Source organism: Lepidochelys kempii, chromosome 3 (assembly GCF_965140265.1).
Source record: "Lepidochelys kempii isolate rLepKem1 chromosome 3, rLepKem1.hap2, whole genome shotgun sequence".
Classification (NCBI taxonomy): Eukaryota; Metazoa; Chordata; order Testudines; family Cheloniidae; genus Lepidochelys; species Lepidochelys kempii.
In genome coordinates this window covers 23758239-23779583 of record NC_133258.1, presented here as the reverse complement: position 1 = coordinate 23779583, position 21345 = coordinate 23758239, and the positions used below count along the sequence as shown (strand labels likewise).

The 21345-nt window shown below is 42.4% G+C and overlaps 1 protein-coding gene across 1 annotated transcript; it reads right to left on the bottom strand.

Moving 5' to 3' along the window:
- Positions 1-6838: 6838 nt before the first annotated feature.
- Positions 6839-21111, bottom strand: LOC140908377 (uncharacterized). The gene is made up of 21 exons (XM_073335354.1): positions 21095-21111; positions 20860-20875; positions 18633-18753; positions 17609-17736; positions 16775-16918; positions 16026-16109; positions 15152-15319; positions 14989-15085; positions 14627-14850; positions 13900-14053; positions 13616-13824; positions 13409-13526; positions 13068-13273; positions 11307-11421; positions 10983-11152; positions 10040-10113; positions 9825-9952; positions 8954-9143; positions 7446-7587; positions 7106-7202; positions 6839-6906 (listed from the first exon to the last, which is right to left on the bottom strand). Exons 1-21 carry the CDS (start codon positions 21109-21111, stop codon positions 6839-6841), a joined length of 2670 nt encoding a protein of 889 aa, XP_073191455.1.
- Between the last annotated feature and the right edge of the window lie 234 nt (positions 21112-21345).

Here is a 21345-nt window from a genome sequence, read left to right as displayed (position 1 = left end):
CTAGACTCTAACTGCATGTAGCCTATCAGGTATAATTTGCAACACACCCCCTCAGAAAAGGAGAAATACCTTTCAAAACTACTCTGTTACTGTGCAATAATACAAGCAAGATATCAGGGGAAGAAAATGGTTATTGTACTATATCTATTAAAGCCCATATAAAAATCCATAGTATGCTTGCATCTTGAGTACTATGTTTAAGAAAGATACTAGAAGTGGAAACATTCAGAGAAGTAGAATATAATTAGGAGAGTGGAACAGTTTCCATATGAGGAAATATTAAAGACTATCACTATTCCACTTAGAAAAGGGACAACTTTTTAAAAAAAAAAAAGCCACCCCCACCCCCCACCATATCTGCTAAGTGTTATTTAGCTCTACACAAAGCACAAGAACCAGGAAACACCTGCTGAAATAGGTAACAAGTTTAAAGACACACAGAAAAAACACTTCACATAATGCACAGTGAACCTGGGGAGTTTATTGCCAGGCCATGTTGTAAAGGCCAGAAGTGTAATAGTTCAAAAAAGTTAGATGTTCTTGGAGGATAGGTTCATGAATGATTAGCCAAGCTGATCAGGGAATGCAATCCTATGCTATAGGTGTCCTTAAACCTCTGACAGAAGCCAGAAATGGACACAGGATTGGTGACTTCACTAAGTTGCCCTGTTCATTCCCTCTGAATCTCCTCATACGGGCCCCTGTGCTAGATGGGCCATTAGTCTGAGGGAGTATGGGTATTATGAGTATCAAAAGAAATCTTAACAGTGGGCTAGGTCTATTACCAGATGGGCATAGTGAAATTGTTTTCTCCTTTCTGTCAGTAATATTACAACAATTCTGTTCTTGCTGCTTTCCAAGTACAGATTACTCAGATGAAGAGCTCTCCAATCAACTAGTAGTAGGAAAGGATGTTAGACATAGGCCATGGATAAGTTCAAGTCAGAAGACCTAGAAAACTTGCATACTGGAATTTAAGGGTGATTAAGCAGATTTTGCTCTAGCCCAGAAATTTTAAAAAAAATTGAATACTAGGGAAATTCTAAAAAGTGTTATGCCTATATTTTAAAAAAAGCAAGCAGGATAATCCAGGCAGCTATAGAGCTGTTTAATAACATCCATTTATTTTTGCCTTGGATTGATGAGCTGAGGTGATTCTACTGATGGACATAAATAGTGCCAGTAAACAGTTCCATGGAAAGGGTTTTGTCCAACATGCAGTTTCAAAGAAGGAAATAAGTATGTTTGATTGTTAAAGGTAACATTATAGACTTTAATCTATTATGCCATTGTTAAAAGTTTGCACTACACCAACCAACCCTGTACTATGTACACCAAGAATTGGCTAAATAGTCAATGGGTATGTTTCTAGTGATGTTGTACAGAGCCCTGTACTACAACCTGTGCTACTCAACATTTAAAATCAAGGATATGGAAGTAAAGTTGTACCAACAGAGTTTGCTCTGTCACTCTGCCAATCTGTTTGCAGTCTCACAGCACTCTGGATCATTTGGTAATCTGGACTCTTTCAAACAAATCATAGAATATCAGGGTTGGAAGGGACCTCAGGAGGTCATCTAGTCCAACCCCCTGCTCAAAGCAGGGCCAATCCCCAACTAAAATCAGCCCAGACATTGCTTTTCAAGCCTGACCTTAAAAATATCTAAGGAAGGAGATTCCACCACCTCCCTAGGTGATGCATTCCAGTGTTTCACCACCCTCTTAGTGAAAAAGGTTTTCCTAATATCCAATCTAAACCTCCCCCACTGCAACTTGAGACCATTACTCCTCGTTCTGTCATCTGCTACCATTGAGAACAGTCTAGAGCCATCCTCTTTGGAACCCCCTCTCAGGTAGTTGAAAGCAGCTATCAAATCCCCCCTCATTCTTCTCTTCTGTAGAATGAACAATCCTAGTTCCCTCAGCTTCTCCTCATAAGTCATGTATTCCAGTCCCCTAATCATTTAGGTTGCTCTTCACTGGGCTTTCCAGTTTTTCCACATCCTTCTTGTAGTGTGGGGCCCAAAACTGGCCACAGTACTCCAGATAAGGCCTCAATGTCAAATTGAGGGGAACAATCTTGTCCCGCAATCTGCTGGCAATGCCCCCTACCTGTACATCCCAAACTACCATTAGCCTTCTTGGCAAGAAGGGCACACTGTTGACTCATATCCAGCTTCTCATCCACTGAGACCCCTAGGTCCTTTTCTGCAGAACTGCTGCTGAGCCGTTTGGTCCCTAGTCTGTAGCAGTGCATGGGATTCTTCTGTCCTAAGTGCAGGACTCTGTACTTCTTGTTGAACCTCAGATTTCTTTTGGCCCAATCCTCTAATTGGGCTAAGGCCCTCTGTATCCTATCCCTACCCTCCAACATATCTACCTCTCCTCCCAGTTTAAGGTCATCTGCAAACTTGCAGAGGGTGCAATCCATACCATCCTCCAGATCATTTATGAAGATTTGAACAAAGACTATCAATGTAAAGTTGTAAATTTGCAACAAGGAATTAGGCCATGCCTAGAAAATGGGAGGCTATCTTGCCAAGCAGTGATTCTGAGAGGACTTTTTCTCCTCCCCCCCCCCCCCCCCAAATGGGCTAATGTGATCCTCCAATTTATAGGATAGGAGTGCATCAGTAGGATGGCAATTTTACCTCTATACATGGTATTACCTGGACCAATACCACAATGTTAGGAGTTTTAGTGTCCACATTTTAAAAAGGGATATTGAAAAACCTGGAGGGGTACAGAGTGCCCTAGAAGTGGTTTTAAAGATTAAAATTGACAGAGTAGGATTCTATCTACACCCAGGGTGCTATTCCTTTGTTTGTACACAGGTGTGCTAGTCTTATTGACCTCATTGAGAACTAATAAGTATGTTTAGCATGTTAGCACTGGTAGAGGCAGAAGAACAGCTGAGCCATGTTGATTATATACTAGCTGAAACCTGTAGATAAATACTCTATAGGTAGGCTACCTCCACAGCTATGTTTATATTCATGCTAACTCAGTGAGTGTATTTTGGTGGGGTGGGGGGGGAAGGAAGAGAATAAAAAAGTGATTAACTATCAGAACAGACTAAGGGAATAGTAGGTAGGGTGACAAGACAGCAAGTGTGAAAGATTGGGATGGGGTAGTAGCAGCAGCTGGAGCTCTGGGCCCTTTAAATTGCCCCAAGCTGCCTCTGCAGCTGGTAGCTTGGGGGTGAGTTAAAGGGCCCTGGGCTCCCAGCTGCCACTACTGCAGCTGGAGCCCTGGGCCTTTAGATCAAGATTTAAAGGGCCCAGGGATTTAAGGCCCTGGGCCTTCTGGTTGAGGCCATGCCCCCTGCTCAGGACTCTGGACTTACCAGTATGCCAACTTACTTTCACCCCTGACTTCAGTACACAAATAGGAACAGGCATCTACAAACTTGTTAAAGTTTAGAGTTTAGTCTTTAAGGAAAGACTCAGAGATTAACAACTGTGTGCACAATTAAGATCTTGGGGACAGGGTAGAAAGGGAGAAGTGCCATGCATGCTTCATATGGTTGCCTAGAAACAGGCAACCAAGTCAGGACTGCCTGGAAGGCAGAACAGGCAAGGTATTCTAGATCAGTGCTCCTCAAAGTGGTGGTCTGCAGACTGGTGCTGGTCTGTGTGCACACTGAAAAAGACTGCTGGTCCCTCAGAGATATCTAGAGTGGCGCTTGTCAAGCTGAGTCATGAGCAGATTGACACAGGTAAATATGCCAAAGACACGTGCATCAGTTACACACAGCTTGCTTTGAGCTAGTATTGGAGAAGAAGAAGTGATACCCCAGCGAAACAGGTTTAGAGGAGATGCAAGTCAAAGCTCATATTTATAAGCAGGATTATGCTCCATTTTATACTGTAGCTCTAGTCAACTGACAATGCTACATTAGGATGACAAAATCACTTTCTATTTCCTGAAGCAATGTTCTGTTTGTACCCCATCTTTCTGAAAACTTTCCTAAAGAAATTAGGACAGTGTACTTTGGTGCTCTTGTTTTTGAATGGAAAATTGTTCCTCTTATCAGAGGGAGAGGCTCCAGGAAAAAAGCATCAAGTTTTACAATGGAGCAGTACAAATTTGTAACTAATTATGAAGTGGATCTTAGTTTGTTTTACCTCAGACTGTTGCTCTGACTTTAGACTGAATTTTTAGAGTTTAGATTCAGTGCTACCATTCAAAAAAACCCATAAACTTGCCTTGGGGGTAATGGTGTTTAAAATGAGTAAAAACTCCACCTCTCATTTACATTCATATTCTTGAAGGGAAAGGGTTGAGGAGAACAGAAATAAGACCTCCCATCAATGACTTCAGTCATTCTGGCAGAGACAAAGCTCTTACAAGACTGACCACTGGTGGGGTGGGGGAGGGAGAAGAGGAGAGAAGATGACTTTTCTTGAGGGGGTGGGTGTGGAAGAGGATGAGGTACTGTTTCAAAGAATCAGTTGACCTGGCCTCTGCAGCTTTTAGTTTACCATGAGAAACTTGTTTCAGTAAGGTTGGTGTTCAGGCTCTAACAGATGGTGCTGGAGCACAGCCCAAGGATTTTAGACAATTGCTGTCTGCCAGCCAAGACTATACTGACAGCCTTTGAAAGGAGCACAGAAGTGCAATCTCTACTAAGGGCATTAAGAAATCTGCTCTTAAGTACAATACTAGCATCACCTCATACCATTTTGAGTGAGGTATAGCTCTCCATGCTTGGAGTTTAGTTCACCATTTTATTCAGAGGACTCAGTTGATTCTTTCCTTTGACTAGTAAGGAAGGAACTTTCTCTGAAGTATCTCCCCACCTATAAGGTCTGCAGGATCTCCAGGAGTTGGGTTAGTGTGGTAGCACTCTGAAATGCAGCCAGCTCTATGTTTAGTGCAAGCAGCAAGTGTCAGCAAAAGTGAGTTCAGGCCACCAGAGCAATGTTTTATTTGGCAGATGTTTGGCCAGAAAGCATTGCAGTAGTGCTAGAGTGGTTTAATGCACATGAACTTTAGTTTAACTAAGATCTGGGTTTGGCCTCAACACTAACAATCCCTTTATTCAGCATTGTGATTTTATGCAGCAGCAACTAGCCGGGAGCTAGCTGCTAGAAGAGCCATTTCTACATTAAGATACAATCTTGGTTACTATGCTACAGTATAGTAGCTTCTTTACATGCCAAGAGGATAGCAAAGATTATCTAGGTCAGACTACAAATCAGTGGAAGTTAACAGAAGTTTGTCCCATCCACTGCACAAAGCTTCAAGTAACTGAGAGCAGCCCAGTAGTGCAGATTAAAAGAGGGAATTAAGAAATTGCACAAGTTAAAAAAACTCCCTGCCCTTGTGGCTTAGTAGAGCAGTGAGTCCAATGGAGAAGTTTAGGTTTCCCTTCAGAAGGAACTTTTGTCCTCACCTTTAAGGACATTGCTATCTTCCTCCAACAAGCTATTGGCCAAACTAGCTCAGTTCTATTAAACTAGATAGAGTACCTACTTGATTCTGACAAATCAAGTTGTACTAGATTGTGATTTTTGGCTATGCAGTTACTGAAAATTGCACTGAGAAGGCTGCATTCAGAACCAGCATTCTATAGTTTAACATGCAATTTCAGCTCAACATTTATAGTACTTACTGTGTTTTCCTACTTTAGCCCTCCATACTTAATGGAACTTGCTAGCAGGAGGCTATAAGATTAATTCTAAGTGCCTACAAGAACAAGTACAATTTGCAGGTCAAGTGACAGATCTCTACAGTAGGGGAGGATCTAAAAAAGTTTCTTGAACCACAGTTTAAGAACTTTTATCCCACTAGATCTTAACAGCACTCTTGCGAGGCAGCAATGCATGCTTGCACAAGTAAAAGAGCCCTGATGTTAGTGGATGTGCAGTTTGCACAATGGACAAGAGGAAGGAAGGTGAAGGATTGCCCCAAATGGTCTCTAGGCAGATTTTTTTCATGTTTTTGTAGAAGAATGGTAGTTTGACCCAGTTACAGCTTTGCTCAACTTTTAGGATCAGCCATGTTGATTAGGAGCTATGGAAAAAATTCAGAGACTCTAAATAGAAGTTTTAGATGGGACAGTTGACTAGAGGTGTTCATCCCTACACGCCTAGCCTCATTTTAGGCATTTAGTCTTAATCACTAGAGCAATCCAATCTTGAGAAGAGTACTGTTTTGAAGAAGGGGTGCTTAAAGACATTGGTAACTGACATTTAAGGAGCAAGCTTGTCTGAGATTCTGTTTTGGGAAATTTAAGAGCACTTTATGCTACAGCTGTGTCAAGCAAGACCTCAGGGAGGCTGTTAGCCAAAGGAACCATCTGAGTCAGTGTTTCCAGTAGTAGCATGAAGAGGTATTTTGCTTCATTAATTTATGAAGTGACCCACCATGAGCTCTGTGCATAGTTATAGCCAATTTAACTTTCAGATACCAAATAGTTTCCAACTAGATTCCTTTTTTGTACCTTGCTATGGAGTTAGGTAGAGAGGACCAAGCTTCTGCTAGTTAGACCTAGTGGCTTTTTTTTAAAAAAAAATCACTTTAATATTAAAGCATTAATCAGTTGGCACCGGGAGGGGAAAAAAGGTTCCCTAACTAGAGATTGAGAAAGTTATAGTTCAGCATTTGAATCTAATTCTTACTTCCAGTAAGAAGGACAAGACTAGACCTCTTTAATTCTCATTTAATAATTTTTGCATAGATAGATTAGGTTCAAAGTGTCAGTCTTCGTTTTGCTGAAAATTAAAAAGAGGAGAGTGGTTTAGCAATGTAATGGAACATGTTTCTGTAGCATCACCCTAGTATGTTAGAGTCCTTATGTAATTACCTTGTGGGATGATAGCATCCAATTCACTTAACTTTCAATAAGGACTGCTCCAGAAGATACATGCCCGTGCCTATGATATGCCTCAACACTACGACCTAAAAGAGAAAAATAAAGTCTCAAGAGTCTGGCCAGCCCACAGCAAAGCCATTTGTAATACTTCAGGTATGAGCATTATTTCTCAGAGTTCTAAGTTAGACTACACCTGCAGTCAATACTTAGGTTTGCCATACAGAATGTAGGTAAAGCTTGTTGCACTCTAATGGACTCTTGAGAGAAGATCTTTGATCTACTTACCAAGCCTCTGTTTTCTAGGAATACATCTCCTTGCACAAAGAAGATCTGAAGCTGGCCGCCTAGCATCACATATCACCACACTGCAGTGGAAGTATATCTACAAGATAAAGAATTACAGTTGCTATGATGTTCCTATAGATTTGGAAAGTCATGCTCATTGTGACTCAGCCATTTGATTCAGTTCTCATCTTGCCTTCCCCCTACAGTGTCACTCTGGTAACCTCCAGGAAGGTTTGTTAGTGGTAGACACAGGTTAAACTTTTGTAATAGTACTTGTTTTATATAGGCATTCCAGGCTCATTAGAGCCTTGACTGCAGACTTTTTCTAAGTGCTACTCACCTGTTCCAGTAGTGCATTTCCATCTTGCATGAATGTGAACATTTTCACCTCAAATCTCTTCAGATGAGTGGGAAACTTCACTCTTGAGTCACTATCCACTTTGTGGAAGATTGTTTGATGGGAGTCCTCTGCATTTTCACAGCTTGGAGAAACCAGACCCGAATTAGAGACCTTAGATTAGCAAGCTATGTGTCAACATGCAACATCTCCAACCATAATAGTTAAAAAAGTGGGCTAGGGAAGAATTTCTATCATAGCTAGCAGATGTAGCTCAGTAGTAAAGGATCTCTGCCACAAAAAATTCAAGTCTGTCCTTACTCAGGTTTAGAGCACCTAGTCTTGGAGGCTCATGGTGTTTGTATTTTACATCTCTGCTGCAAGAGATGCCTTGTGTAGGAACCCCATTGCCCCTTCTGATGACTTCTTTCAAGGGCATAGTAACTGTTTTAGTTCAGAACTAAAGATAGATTTCTTCTAGTTTAGGTTAATACTTGGAGTGAATCAGGGAAGCCATTTCAGATTTCAGTGGGGGCAACTTCAGCCCCTGGAATCACTGTTACAGTGCTCCCAAGTTATTGCACAAAAAACTAAGATGTTCTAAACTTGCATGTGGAATTTAGAATAAGATATTGGCTTTATTCTTTCCAATCCCTAGCCTTGAGGTATCAGAAACAAGTCTGATACTTTGTACACTACCTTTAGTGTAGACATAAGTCAGCTTACTGCCTCAGACATTGTCCAAATGAAATTTAATGGACTAAAAAATCCAGTAAGTGCTTACTAGGAATATTTTGGCATTTATATTTACTGATCAGTTATGTACATTACTCACTAACATTTGAGTCCATCCTTACCAGCAGAATCATACTTGAACTGCATTTTTGTATAAATTTTAAGCTTACAGCTATAGCTAAATACAATTTGAAAATAAGCAGCCTTTATCTGCAGTGTCTAAAGCAGAGGGTTTTGATATGGGCACTAAGGGGAGTACAAGTTTGTTCTAGAAGGATATTGGATTGTACTACTTTTAAATTATGAATGACAATGCACATGTGTTAGTCATAATTACTCCAACCAGGACAGGTTAGGCATTTCAGAACTCTACCTCAAAGAATTAAAAGTTTAAGCCTGAGAGAAATAAAGTGGACATGCAGACCAGTGTAAAAGTGCTATAATTACAGAATACATGTGCATTGCACTTTGACAGGAAACTGAGGAGTACCACCACAAGTGTGCTGGGGCAGAGTCAGTATTTTGTCCCTTTAATCTGACCTCAGGAGCTTGAATGCTTGTTTAGTACAGCAGCAGCTCCCACTCCTGAGAGAGATGCTCCCTGCCCCCTCACTCCAGCTCACCAGAACAGGAGGCAGGCTCAGTCCTAAGTAGTGTAGCCAGTGGTAGCACCATGGCAGGGGGAGGGGAGGAGAGGCCAGAGTAGTGTAGCTGCAGACTGCATGGGGCGGGCAGGGAAGAAGTGTGGTATGAGACTGAGGAGGGCATTGTGTTACCTGTCTGTAATGACAGACCACTGAGGGCTGCTGTCTCTGTCCTGGGAAGTGGTCGCCCAACAGTCTTCTAGATATAGTTCTAGCTGTGGGTCTTCAGAATGGAGCAGTTCTACTTCAAAATACAGTGCCTCTTTTAAGTATTTTACCACAGGATACTCTATGTCCTTGTAGGAGTCAGAATAAGACTTATCTAGAAGTGAGAAATAAGAGTTTTAAGTCTTGATGTATTAAACAAGCCCTTCTCCCAGAGCCATAGTTTTTCCCCAAGTCCTTACCCACCTACACAGTCTCATTTTGCTACAGCAAGGGTTTAAGGATGAGCACATGGGTGTGAAGGGACCATCTTTGGAAAATGGGAATGAAAATGGTCAGGGCCCAGGAAGGGTATTTGCAGATTAGACCCCTCCCCTGGATCCACACAAAAAAGATAAGTGCTGCATTTATATAAGGGGAAGAGGGGGGCAAATGGCTCATGTACAGAAACTGTGAAGGTCATCTGACCAAGGACTACAAGCCCTCCTTGGGGAGGGTTATATTTCATGCTTGTGTTTCCATCCTTACAAAGGATTACATTTGTAAAATACCATCCCTTTAGTACAGAGTTCCAGCAGTGTAGGATGTAGGGTGTTAAGATGCAAAGAGAATGGCTTCCAGATGGGTCTATATTGCTAAAAAGGAACCCTCCCTCTGTACATTCACTTATTAGAAATTGGGGGTGGCATGGGTGGATTATGCCACCACTACAAGTCACTACAATGATAGTGATGCAACAGTGGTGCGTATTGCTTCTAGGGTCAGTCATTTCCTGCTATTCCCATCCCCACCCCCTCAAAAAGCCAGCTCTTAGGCTGCTCAGCATTATCATCCTTACCTTTGAACAGCCTCAAGGCTAGAGCAAGAGAGCCAAACCCTGGCTCAATACTGGGTGCTGGGTTGTTTTTGGAGCTGTACTGGACAACGATGGTCTCATTTATTATATATTGACATGCACACTTCAGTCTGGGAGTGAGGAAGTAGAGTTTAGATGGTTATAATCTTTGTTTAACCAAAGAACTCTTCCCCTTCTATCTGTACAGCAATACTTACTGGTATATTGGTGTAATGCTGCCAGGTCTGAAGTAGGAGACATCATTTTCATAGGTCATAAATGTGTTCTCAAACTGAAAGAACCAAGCATTTAGCAGGAGACCATTAACACCAAAAGCAAGTCAAGTTTTAAGTTGCTAGAGGTACTCAAGTGCTGCAACAGCTACTTAGTACCACATTAGCTATGGAGGCAAAGGTGAATCACTGGTACTCAGCCAAGACCTACTATTAGTAACAGTCAGTTTCTTCAAGCCGTGGAGAGATCATTGGACAGTGTGCACATTAGTGTTGCCAGTATTCACTAACAGCATAAAAGCCAGTAAGTCCAGGGTGTCATATGCAGTGCAGTGAAAGGGTGTCATGTGCCCAGTGACACAAGCAACTGAACCCTGTGGTAGGTCATTGGGACAGTATTCTGTGTGAATTGATTACTTGATAATGTAACCAACAAGTAATCCATCCCCAGGTCTTACTCCTGTGTAATTTATAGGTGGTCTTTGATGCTTCCTGCACTTTAAGGGGTCCCCCTCTGCTAATCCTGTTTCAGCCATTGGATCACAATAGAAGCAGTAGCAACACCTGCCTCTAAAACAAACAGAGGTTATTGAATTTAAGAAAACCTTGTCTTTGTTCTCCATGTGAGAGTGACCCGATTTGGCTGTCAGATGGTGTGGCCACCCTAAACTCATGCTACCAAAACTTTTAACTAGCCAGAATGTAGCCTTCAGTTTAAGGCTGCAGATGGCTAGAATCCTGCCAAGTGTTGAGGTGGTGTGGCACTTTAGAGAATACAGTAGGTGGGACAGAGGTCAAGATCATGGTTAGGACCAAAGAGGAAGGTAGTATTGATTTCTGGAAAGCCAGTTATCAACATCTCATGGGTATGTTCTGCAATATGAGCTCTGAGCCAGTCAGAGTTGGAAGGTCAATGTGGTTCCTTTACCTTTCTACTTGTTCCACAGGTGTTCACATGGAATATGAATGTTGCACTCTTCTCAGTCACTGTAACAGGCCTGCATCGTTTGTCTCTCAAGACAAATAAGCTGGTATCCAGGTCTGTGATTCCTGCTAGCTTAACTGCAGTGATAGCCATTGTTCCATTTGGCAGACAGTCTGAAAACCAAGCAGACATCCATTGTCAGGTTACATTCAGCATACTCTCCTCCCCCTGCCCCAAACCACAAACCTCCCCCCACAGCAGAGAGCCAGCATTACCAGTCTAGATCATTTGGTCAAGTATTCCAAGTAGGGCAACAAGAGATTGTACCTATTAGTTCTTTAGGTGAAAATCTGCAAGAGATTGAAAAGTCTGTCATGTCAGCAAGAGTGTTATCCTTCATTGTTACATGGAGTGAAGCAGTTATTCCAGAGGGATGAATATCCTAGGAGAGATCACAAGTTGAAAGTATTTAACTCCTATTGATCATCTAAGTGAGATTGTTTGCCATGCCAGTTTTAAAAAGCCAAAAAGGTGAAAGCCTGGTCTAGTTGTCACTGACGTCTTCAGTGAGACCAGTGTTTTACCCTTTGTCACTGAGTCATGTGATACTTCTGCAGATGCTCCATTTGCCCACCCCATTTGATGCCAACAGATTGGCCTGACCAAACCTCTTCTACAAACTTCTTTATTAAAGAGAGAATCAAGCCTAGTGCTTGACCAGGCGAGTTAAGCTGGTCCATGGCCTCCAATGCCCTGCAGAGCTATGATCAGACAAAGCATTAAGGGAGAAGCTACCTAGTAATTCAGTGTAGTTTTGAAAACTATGATTGACTGGGGTCCCAGTCAGAGTAGTTTTCTGACTGTTTGCTACTTCTGCAGCAAAGAAACCTTATGGTGCCATCTTTGTAAGGGCTCAAGTTTCATCAAGTTTAGTGGATTACTGTTGGGATTGTTTATATTGAGTCTGAAGTTGAGGGGAAAAACAAAACTCTGGTCTTAGGTTAGGAGTGCTTCCCATGTGTATTTATTCTGGCATGAGAGGCTCTACCACCAGTGGTGAGCTATCTACAGTAACTCAAGATTTGTTACATTTCTGATTCAGCTACCATTTCACAATAATGGCAAGTTTAAAGCCAAGCATATTGGTAGGGCTAGATGCAGAGCATTAGGCACCCAACTCCAAATTTTAGACCTTCAAAGCCTCCTGTTCAATTGGTGCCTAACCCTATAGGCAAATTTCTGCCCATGTACTGGCAGCAAGCTGCTTAAATCCTAACAAAGCTACTTGGCACCTAGTTCATGCTGAAGTTTCATCATAACTGAACTATGTGCCCCTTTCCAATCTTACCTGCAGGGACCAATCCAGTAGGCCTACTTAGAAGTGGAGTAGCTGATTGACCCTGCATGCAACAGCTGGAAGGAGAGTTTAGTGCGGCTTTGATACCATATGTGGTCAAAAGCCCACTGGGTAGAAGTGGAAAAAATCCAGGTTCAAATTCCCCACTCTGGAGCAGAGATTTTTGCTCAGCATCTCCCACACCCTGGGCTCCTGAGGGCTGTTGATTCTACTCAGGAATACTTCCCAGCCTGTGGCTCTCAACCTTTCCAGACTATTTCAAGAGTGTGTCATGCCCCCTCAAGTTTCACATAAGCTGTACTCTTACAGAAGAGATGCAATACAAAAAATGTCAGTTAATTCAAATGACTTGTTTACTCTTATTTTACCATATTCTAAGATATTGGAATATTAATATTTACTTATATTTCAGGGTACAGTATGTGAAGTGTAAACAAGTCATTGTCTACAAAATTGGTTTGTACTGACTTCACTAGTCTTTTATGTAGCCTGCTGTAAAACAATAGCCATCTAGTGGCCTTGATGTACCCCTAGACGACCTGTGTACCCCTGCTCTGAGACTGTAGGCTCAGCATTCCAATATTGGGCTAAGTCCTTTGAGGAGACTAACCCCAAGTTGCTTGCTGGAAGGGTTTTCCCCTCCTTCCTACTCTGACAGGCTTCTGGAATTCTAGCTCCCCTCCCATCAGTTATAGTGGGCTAGACACCATGCACATTTGCGGTCCCTTTACCTCATATAGTACATGAGGTGCATAAAGAGGAACACGAATTGTGAAGTGGGTGCCATTGTCATCTAGTCCATAGTTGTGCTTCTGAGCAGCATCTGGTGACAGGCTCAGGTTTGAAATGAAGGGCAGCCAGTTTTGATCCACATTGCCACGAACAACTGTTAGATAGAGGTTTTCATCATCACAGAATCCTCTTGCACTAGGCAACACTGTAACAGATGGAGAAGTGATCATTTGTACATGGAATATTAGTATTTCACCTGACAGGTTAGGGCCAATAGAGTTCCATTGGCCTAATCTGAGTTGCACCATAAGTGGGTGACCATTTGTCTTGGTCCTGTTACCTGCATCCTTGACAGGAGAGATTGTTATGACTGGAACAGTGAAGGTCTCATGTGTTGGCTGTACTATGAATCCAAGTGTGACATTCAGTATATAGAGTCTAGTGTCTTCTGTTAAGTACTGAGAGAAAGAGAGCCAGCATCAAGTCACATTTAGACACTCCAACCAGTAGAGTGTTGCAATACATGCATTAGGTACTAAATAGATACCTCTTTCTTAATGCTAGGCACATTGAATGGTGTTTCTATTACATAGCCTTTGCTTCCATTGGGGTATCTAGTCTCATAGACTTTGTATCCATGCTGAAGGGCTTCAGGCACAGTTACAGTTGTATCATCTATGGTCAAGTTCACCAGTTCCACGTCTGGGAGGAATGTTCCCACAGTCACATTGACCAGCCTAATGCTGGAGTTGGTATCTAGGAAGAAGTGGTGTGGTGTTAGCCTTTGCTAAAAAATGAAGTGTGAACTTAGAGGTTCATTCAGTTACTTACTGTTTGTTATGGTGGGTGGCACAAGTTTAAATGGAGTTTCTATTTTCTTGATGATGGTATGCTTAGTCACTCCCCACCTGTTGTCTTCCCACTGATGTTCCAAAAACAAATTAATGTAGTATTTGGTCCCATGCTGTCCCTCACTCACATGGGTCTGAAAGGGCAAGTTGTATGTTAGACACCTAGATACAGGAGTTGCATGCAATATGTAGTTTCAGGAGCATTAAGGTGATCTAACAAAAGCCATTTACTAGAGCGAACAGCAACATTATCCTGCTTTTCTGAGAAATCTCTGTATAGGAGCAGAAATGCAAGGGGCAGGTGGTTCTCTACTCCAAATGGCTCAATCCATATCCTGTTCCCCCCTGCATACTACCAGCTTTATGTTCTTTCAAGTTTAGTCCCCTCAGGTTAGATCTTCCCCCACAAAGGTGGGGTGGGGTCTCAAAATCATTAAGTGGCAAATGCCTCATGGGTCCTGAGGGTGTTCAGCCCTTATTGACATCAGACAATCATGGTCAATTGGAAGAGCTAGTCTCTGGTCTTCAGGTGCTGTATGAGAGCTCCCCAGGTCATGTGTTCTTATGTGGAGCATTGAGAGGTGGGGCATAACACCCCTCTCCCTCAAAGTCTAATGAGGCAAGAAAGGGGGCTTTATGGGGAATCCTCTCATCCTACCAGCCATTAGCTTTCTGCTTGTAGCTAAGACGGATGGTTATCCACTAACCTTGTAATAGCCACCTTCTGCACCTATGGGCATCTGGATGGTAATTTCATCTGTATTGTTTGATAGCACATATTTCCTGGAAGCAATTTCTCTGGCAGAAAGTTTGTGAAGATCCACACCAATTTCAACAAGGAGATCATTGAAGCTAGTTGCCCCAGCAGAGAGGGTTCGGAGATTTTTTGGAATGGTCCATGTAATTGTGTCATCTGTATAATCCACCCCATCTTAATTTAGAAAGAATGGGAGGTATTTCCATTAGTGTCAAGAACTGTACTTAGGGCAGTTAATAGCTAGGCATGTCTCAGTGTATCTTCAAGATGTTTGAGTGTTTAGCATTAGATCAAAGGGATACTAAGTCTCACCTATAGGGCAGGCCACAGCAGTATCTACCATCAAGATCATCCATCGTTGCTTGTAGAATGTACTTGCTCTCACTGCAGAGAAAGTCACTCCTCGAACCTGCAAGAGTAGATGCTGTTAGAGCTGTGTAGTGAGAGCACACAGATGGTGAAGGAGTGTACCAACCTTGACTAGCTGTGCTTCTGCAGCATTGTATGGTGCTCTCAGCAAAATCCTAGTGTCTGTTGTATTGAGTCCATAGCCAGCATTCTGAGCATCACTTGCTAGCAGAGCCTTCCTTCCACTGGGCAGGTGAAATACTACTTGCCAGATTGACACTGCCCCAGCAGTTGCCTGAGGGAGACAAGCAGCTCAAAAGTTTTGCCATGTGTCTTTACTAGACTACATTTCCATTCTCATTTACACCTGACTTGTAGAAACAATTGAGACACCATCTGAGATCCTTTGTATTCTCCTCCTCCCTCAACTTCAAAAAAGCTCATCTTGCTGTCCTGGAAAGAGACCGTACTCCCTATACTAAGGTGTCTAAATCTAGTGTTGTAGCTGTCTCAGTTCTAGGAACTAGGAGAGTGAGGTAATGTCTTTTATTGAACCAACTTCTGAAGTTGGTCCAATAAAAGACATTACCTCACCTAGTCTCTATAAAAATCCAACAATTAAGCAGCTGGTTCACTGACTGGTTTCATGTTCACCAGCTCATTGTTTCCTTGTACTCCCCATCCATCTGTTGCATAATCTATGCATGGATTAGACAGGTCTTTGTCTTTAGTAGCCACTATGATTGTGCACTGGCCTCAAGATGCTACTGAGGTAGTGATATCAGTCACCTCATTTGTGAGGCAATTCCTATTTTTCCTTCACTTATCCTGTTGCCAGGAAGCCAGAAGATGTCTCCACCTGTATCCTTCAGTCCAGGAGTTTATTCCCTTCCTTTTTTTTTGGAGGCTGACTCTTCAATGCATGCTTTCAATATATTGCTCGAGTAGTTGTCCACAGGAGACCTTGAGCCAGAAGTAACAATGCTAGCAGCTAAGCTTACCTCTGGAAAGGCTAGAGCCCAGTCTTCAGGTTCATCTTGGAGCAAGTCTGCTGTTATCTGTGGAACATTCCTCCTGACAGACACCTTGCAAAGGAACATCCATCATTAGTGACACCAAGTGGGAATAAGGAGACAAGCTATGTTAGGAACATTTGAGTTAGTGATCATGTTCCCTGGTTGGGAGTAACTTCTCTTTTTAAGAGTCTGATCTTGGTTGCTTGGACTGCCAAACAGCCCTTTAGTAACAGCTAATGGACAGAGGCTGTTTGGCTTCTCTGCATTTCACCATTTGATTGTACCCTTTGTCTAGCCAGTGCACCTACTTCTCAGGTTTCTTATTTCCAGTTAGGCAGTTGTTTTGACTCCAACAGAACAAAACAGTAACCAACTATTTTCATTTTATGGATGAACTCCCATACTTGGGAGTTTTCACTGGCATACTGTTTTCATACACCATTTGGCTTTAACCTATTATTGGACATTCAATAGGTGACAAGCTCAACATTTGAGCACCTCACTTCCTAGAAATGAGGATGCTTCAGGCAATATCCATTAATATATTGGATGAAAATAAACCCAATTTTCAGGTGGGCCCTGGACTGTTTGAATCCTATTACTACATGCACTGCATTCTGCTTATAAATGCTTTAGTGGCCAAGTGTTCAGGTTCCCATCCAAGGCCCTATCCAGAGCACACTCCTTTACAAGTTCCCCCCTTCCCCATGGAAGATCAGCGCTTGGGATCTTACCTCCATGTAGTTGGTTTCACATACTAACTCTCTTGGATGCCATGGACTGTAAGGGCAACTCACAGTCTTCAAGTGAGTTAGAGCATTTTTCATATCAGGATTAGCAGCCGTTTTGATTTGTACAGTTACTGTGTATACATCACTCTGCAGAGACACAGTAACAGCTCTTACTCAAGGTATTGAGTGTGCTAAACAGGTCCCCTCTCCCACCATCACCACCTCCTATTTGCTCAACCCTAACTAGTGATGCAAAGCTGCCTCATAAAGTAGTGTTTAGACATTACAACTAAGTCATCTATGTCTAAATAGAGGAGATAAGTGTAGCTCTTGAAGGGCATTTTGCATGTCTCCCTAATCCAGATATTTTTAGACAATACTTGAGAGATTGAGTCCTTGCCCCTTTCCCAATAATCATGTTATAAAAGCAAGTGCCTGAAGTTGCAGTGGGGGAGGTCCAAATTAGATGATGAATTACATAGCTAGTCAGATATCAGGTTGCAGAGAAGGATCGTTACCTGCTACTAGCAGGACAGATATCCATCTGTTCATATATTGGAGGGAAAAATATTTGTGGCAATTAAAGTCATGCTTATGTTAACACATTAGTTTGTGTTTAGTAGACCACTGGTGTTTCTACCACAATATACCCAGAGGCCTGGGAAAGAGCTCTGAGAGAGCACTACCTAGCTTACCAAGTGGCACTAGTTAGTAGACATGCAACATATTGCTAAGTTACAGTCCCTGTACAACTCATTGTAAGTCAGAACTTCTGTGAAAGGACAGACTTTGTAACTAAAATACAAAAGTAGGGTATTTTAGATACAGTAGGCTTACCTCAATATGAGTGTAGCAGCTTATAATGGAAGCACGGAATTCAATGTTACCCCAATAATTATACTCTATTGTATAGCCACACTGTGCTGCCAGGGTCCCATCAATCTCCTGGGCGGTGCCAAACTGGTCTGTGAAAAGGTATTCAAGTATAGCTGTCAGGAAACCTTCATAGTTGTTCAAGCTACACTCATGGTCTGAGCTTTTTCTTGGACATTGCATGCAAAGTTACATAGTTCATCCCAGAAAGTCATTCCAAGATTATACTGTACAATAATCCCTACTGTAGACTTTACAGTGACAATTGCTTTGGTGTCATACTTGGAAGGCCATTAACTGTAGCTGATTGGATCTGATATGATGCTGGCACATCACCCTTTTTAAATTCTGTAGTACTAGTTTTATAGCTGTGATTCAGTGTCTCCATTTCTTCTTGGCCCTCCCCTCATCAGCTGCTATACTGGCTGTGACCTAAGGTCAGCTGTCAGCAACTTGCTAGGCTATCATACAGGTGAGTCAGGTACTTTGTGGCTTCTGTCTTGCTGTAGTCCAGTGCATGCATTAACAGAAAACCAAGGGTCTATTTGAGCACTTGACCACCAGGCTAACCAAGGTAGAGTTTAGTCCTTGGTGTTTACCTGGGATATCAATAGCTTATTTCATACTATAGTTGATCTAAAATAGTGATCTTAATAAACCTAGATTTGGCAATTTAGTAGGTACAGTTACCATGACATCTGTGGATAAGGTACAAATGAGGATTTCTCACAAAACTCATTGTTCAGATTAGCTAGACTATTAAATGTTTGGCTTCTCATTAGAAGTTACTTTAAATATTGTTGTGGTCTTTACATTGGAAGACCCAGTGTAGATACTCTAATACTGGAATGTTGTATAAGAGACTTGGCACCCCAATGCCTGGTAGCTGTAGGTAACCTAGAGTTTAGGTATTTATAACTGGGACATGCTGTTAAGGGGCAGCTTTGAAAATGCTTATTGCCTCTTATTCTTCCCCCCTTTAGCTTACCAACAGCAGCAAAGATCAGATACTTGTCCTCGAAGTACTCTGCATTCAGTGCAATCCGCAAGAGGCTCCCCAGGCACTCTGAGCTCAGGGAGCCTGTAGAGATGTTAAGACAAATTAGTAACTATCACCATAGGAGTCACTTGGATGCAAGATGCTAAGTTCTTTATAAAGCAGACTTCACTACTGAAATGCAGCCACTTCTGGGGTCAAACAGCAACCCTTTGTCAGTATATGGTTAAGACCATAGCCACCTGTAGTTTCACCTAGTCAGAGAACACACACTCATGCACATCAAGGGTCTGAGACCAACTGGCAGATGGCACAGGGATCCCATGGGTTCACCAGAAAGGGTCATGTAAAATCTTTACTGAAAGGATATCACACTAATTATAAAAACACTAAAAATTATGTTCTCTAAATCTGCAGTTAGAAGCAGGTCACTCAAAGGTAGCAAGTCTTGAGTGAAACATCTCTAGATAGTGATGGGCTATACAGTGGTCAACCATGGATATATCCCTGTTGTATGACATACCTATTTTGTTATTTGACTTAGAAGGCTTCTAAAGGCTCTGCCAGAGTTTAACAGGAAGTAGTAAACAGCAGGGGGAAGAGCACCCTATTTTGAGGTGAACATTAAAGGTCTGTCCTAGTATATTTGAGGTTGCAGAAAGAAGCCCTAGCATCTTTCACCTAGGATGAAATGGAGAGTGGATTTGCTTCCTGAAAGGGATCTCAGCCAGACTTAGCTGGCAAGTCTGGAATAACTCTGGGTGAGAACTTGTCAGTTAAGTTCAGGCACAAGAATGTATGGTTACACATAAAAATAAAGTCATAGTATTCAAGTCCCTAGTCTCTTAAATTTCCTTTTTAAAATATAATTGAGCTCAAGTGCTGTGCATAGTACAGGAGCAATGGTCTAGAGTATGCCTGGTAAACTGCTTTGTGAGCAGAGGATCTGGGAGGTATTCAGTCATGAGGGGCTGGATACCACAGGGGGACATTTTGAAGCGACTCCGAGGCTGGGGTGATCACCACCCTGCAAGGTAGCTTTGTTTTTTCAACCTAGGATTGAGATTAACAGCTTGTCAACAGAAGGCTTTAAGTTGCTGCCTTGAGCTAAATATTTAATTTAGATTTACTGCTCTCCAGGAGTTTTAGAGGCAACCCCAGCTATAAACTAAGGACTCAGTCCCACAGACCCCTTCATGGGAATCACTTTACACACAAGCAATCCCACAGAAGTCAGGGACTACTCATATGCAGAGCTACGGGAACAAGTGTTTGCAAGGCTGAGGCATTAGAAGGGTCTTTCTGACAAGTTGTAAGACCACTCGGACAAGACACAGGATTGTGATGCTAGGGAGAATTACTATAGCTTGGTATGAGGGCACTTAGGTTCCAAGACTCCTACTTAATGACTGTAAGATGTCATCCAAAGTGAAACAGCTTCACTAGGAGAAACTGAGTGAGCCCCACATGAGAATCTTAAGTACCCTAACAATTGGGTTATAAGAGGTGGAGACCCTTAGTTCAAGTCCTCTCTCTCATCTACCCTCCCCCAAGGGAATTGAGCCTGGGTCTCCCATGTTTGAGACTTCAATTAGAGAGCCACCCTCTCTTCCTCCTCCAAAGAAATTTCTAAGCAGGGGCAGAAGATGGATCCATTAGGAATGCTCTGAGCAGGACTACTGCATTGATCCCACAATGAAGCCAGTGGGCAACAGGTGGAAGGCTATTCTGAGGATCATGCTAGAGGTGCAGTCCCCAGCTTGAGGGGGGACACAGTCAGAGAGGCTAGGTACTTACAGCCTCTAACTTCTCACATTGTTGCAGCTACATTGTTTTTCGTGCTCTAGTTTGATCAGAGCTAGTGCAAGTAGGTCTTGAGCTTGGCCTCACATCTCTGGGGGTAGCCATATCCCTAGAGCAGTTTATTGGGCCAGTGCACTTCTCTCATGTGACAGTATTAAGTACTCTAGGCATAAATTCAGAGAATAGAGCAAGTTGTCTACTGAGACAAGAGACTCAAGTAGAGCCACCACACCTGGCCAGTGCTTATAGAAGCCACATCCTGCCCTAGCACCATACTAGGGCATTGAAGCTGAACACCATTTACTGAAAAGCAGGGGGGGAGGGGAGGGTCTGAAAACTGCCTTGAAATGCAGGCAAATAGTTAACAAATCTAGTTACCTGGCCTGTCTTGGGTCCATATTTCAGAGGCTAATACACCTATTAGGAACAACCTGCAAGAGAAAGAAGTATGTGCAGATAAACTGCTACTAAGACAACTGTGTCTTTAGTTGGAAAGAGTTTCATTTAAGTATTGCTTAATTCTAATATAAAGCTTCTATAGGTAGGATTAGATATTTAGACTTTTCAAGTCTAAGTCTCCTCCTTTGGGGCATACAGGCTTGTTCTCCTTTACTTTTAGGAGATAGTCATGAGACTACCACAGCCTACACCCCACAGAGAGAATCATAACCAACAGAAACACCACAAACACTCACCTCAACACAAGGTTTGGCACCATTGCGCTTTAGAGCAGCTACCAGCTGTAGCCTCTTTTCTCTTGCTATGACAAGCAGACCAAAAGTTTGAGAATCCTGAGCAAGCTTGCAGTGTTAAACCCCCCAAACTGCGTTCTTAAGGCTTTGGATTCACAATAGAAAGAACAGCAAAGGCTCCATTTTTATACTCATGCAAATCATTTACA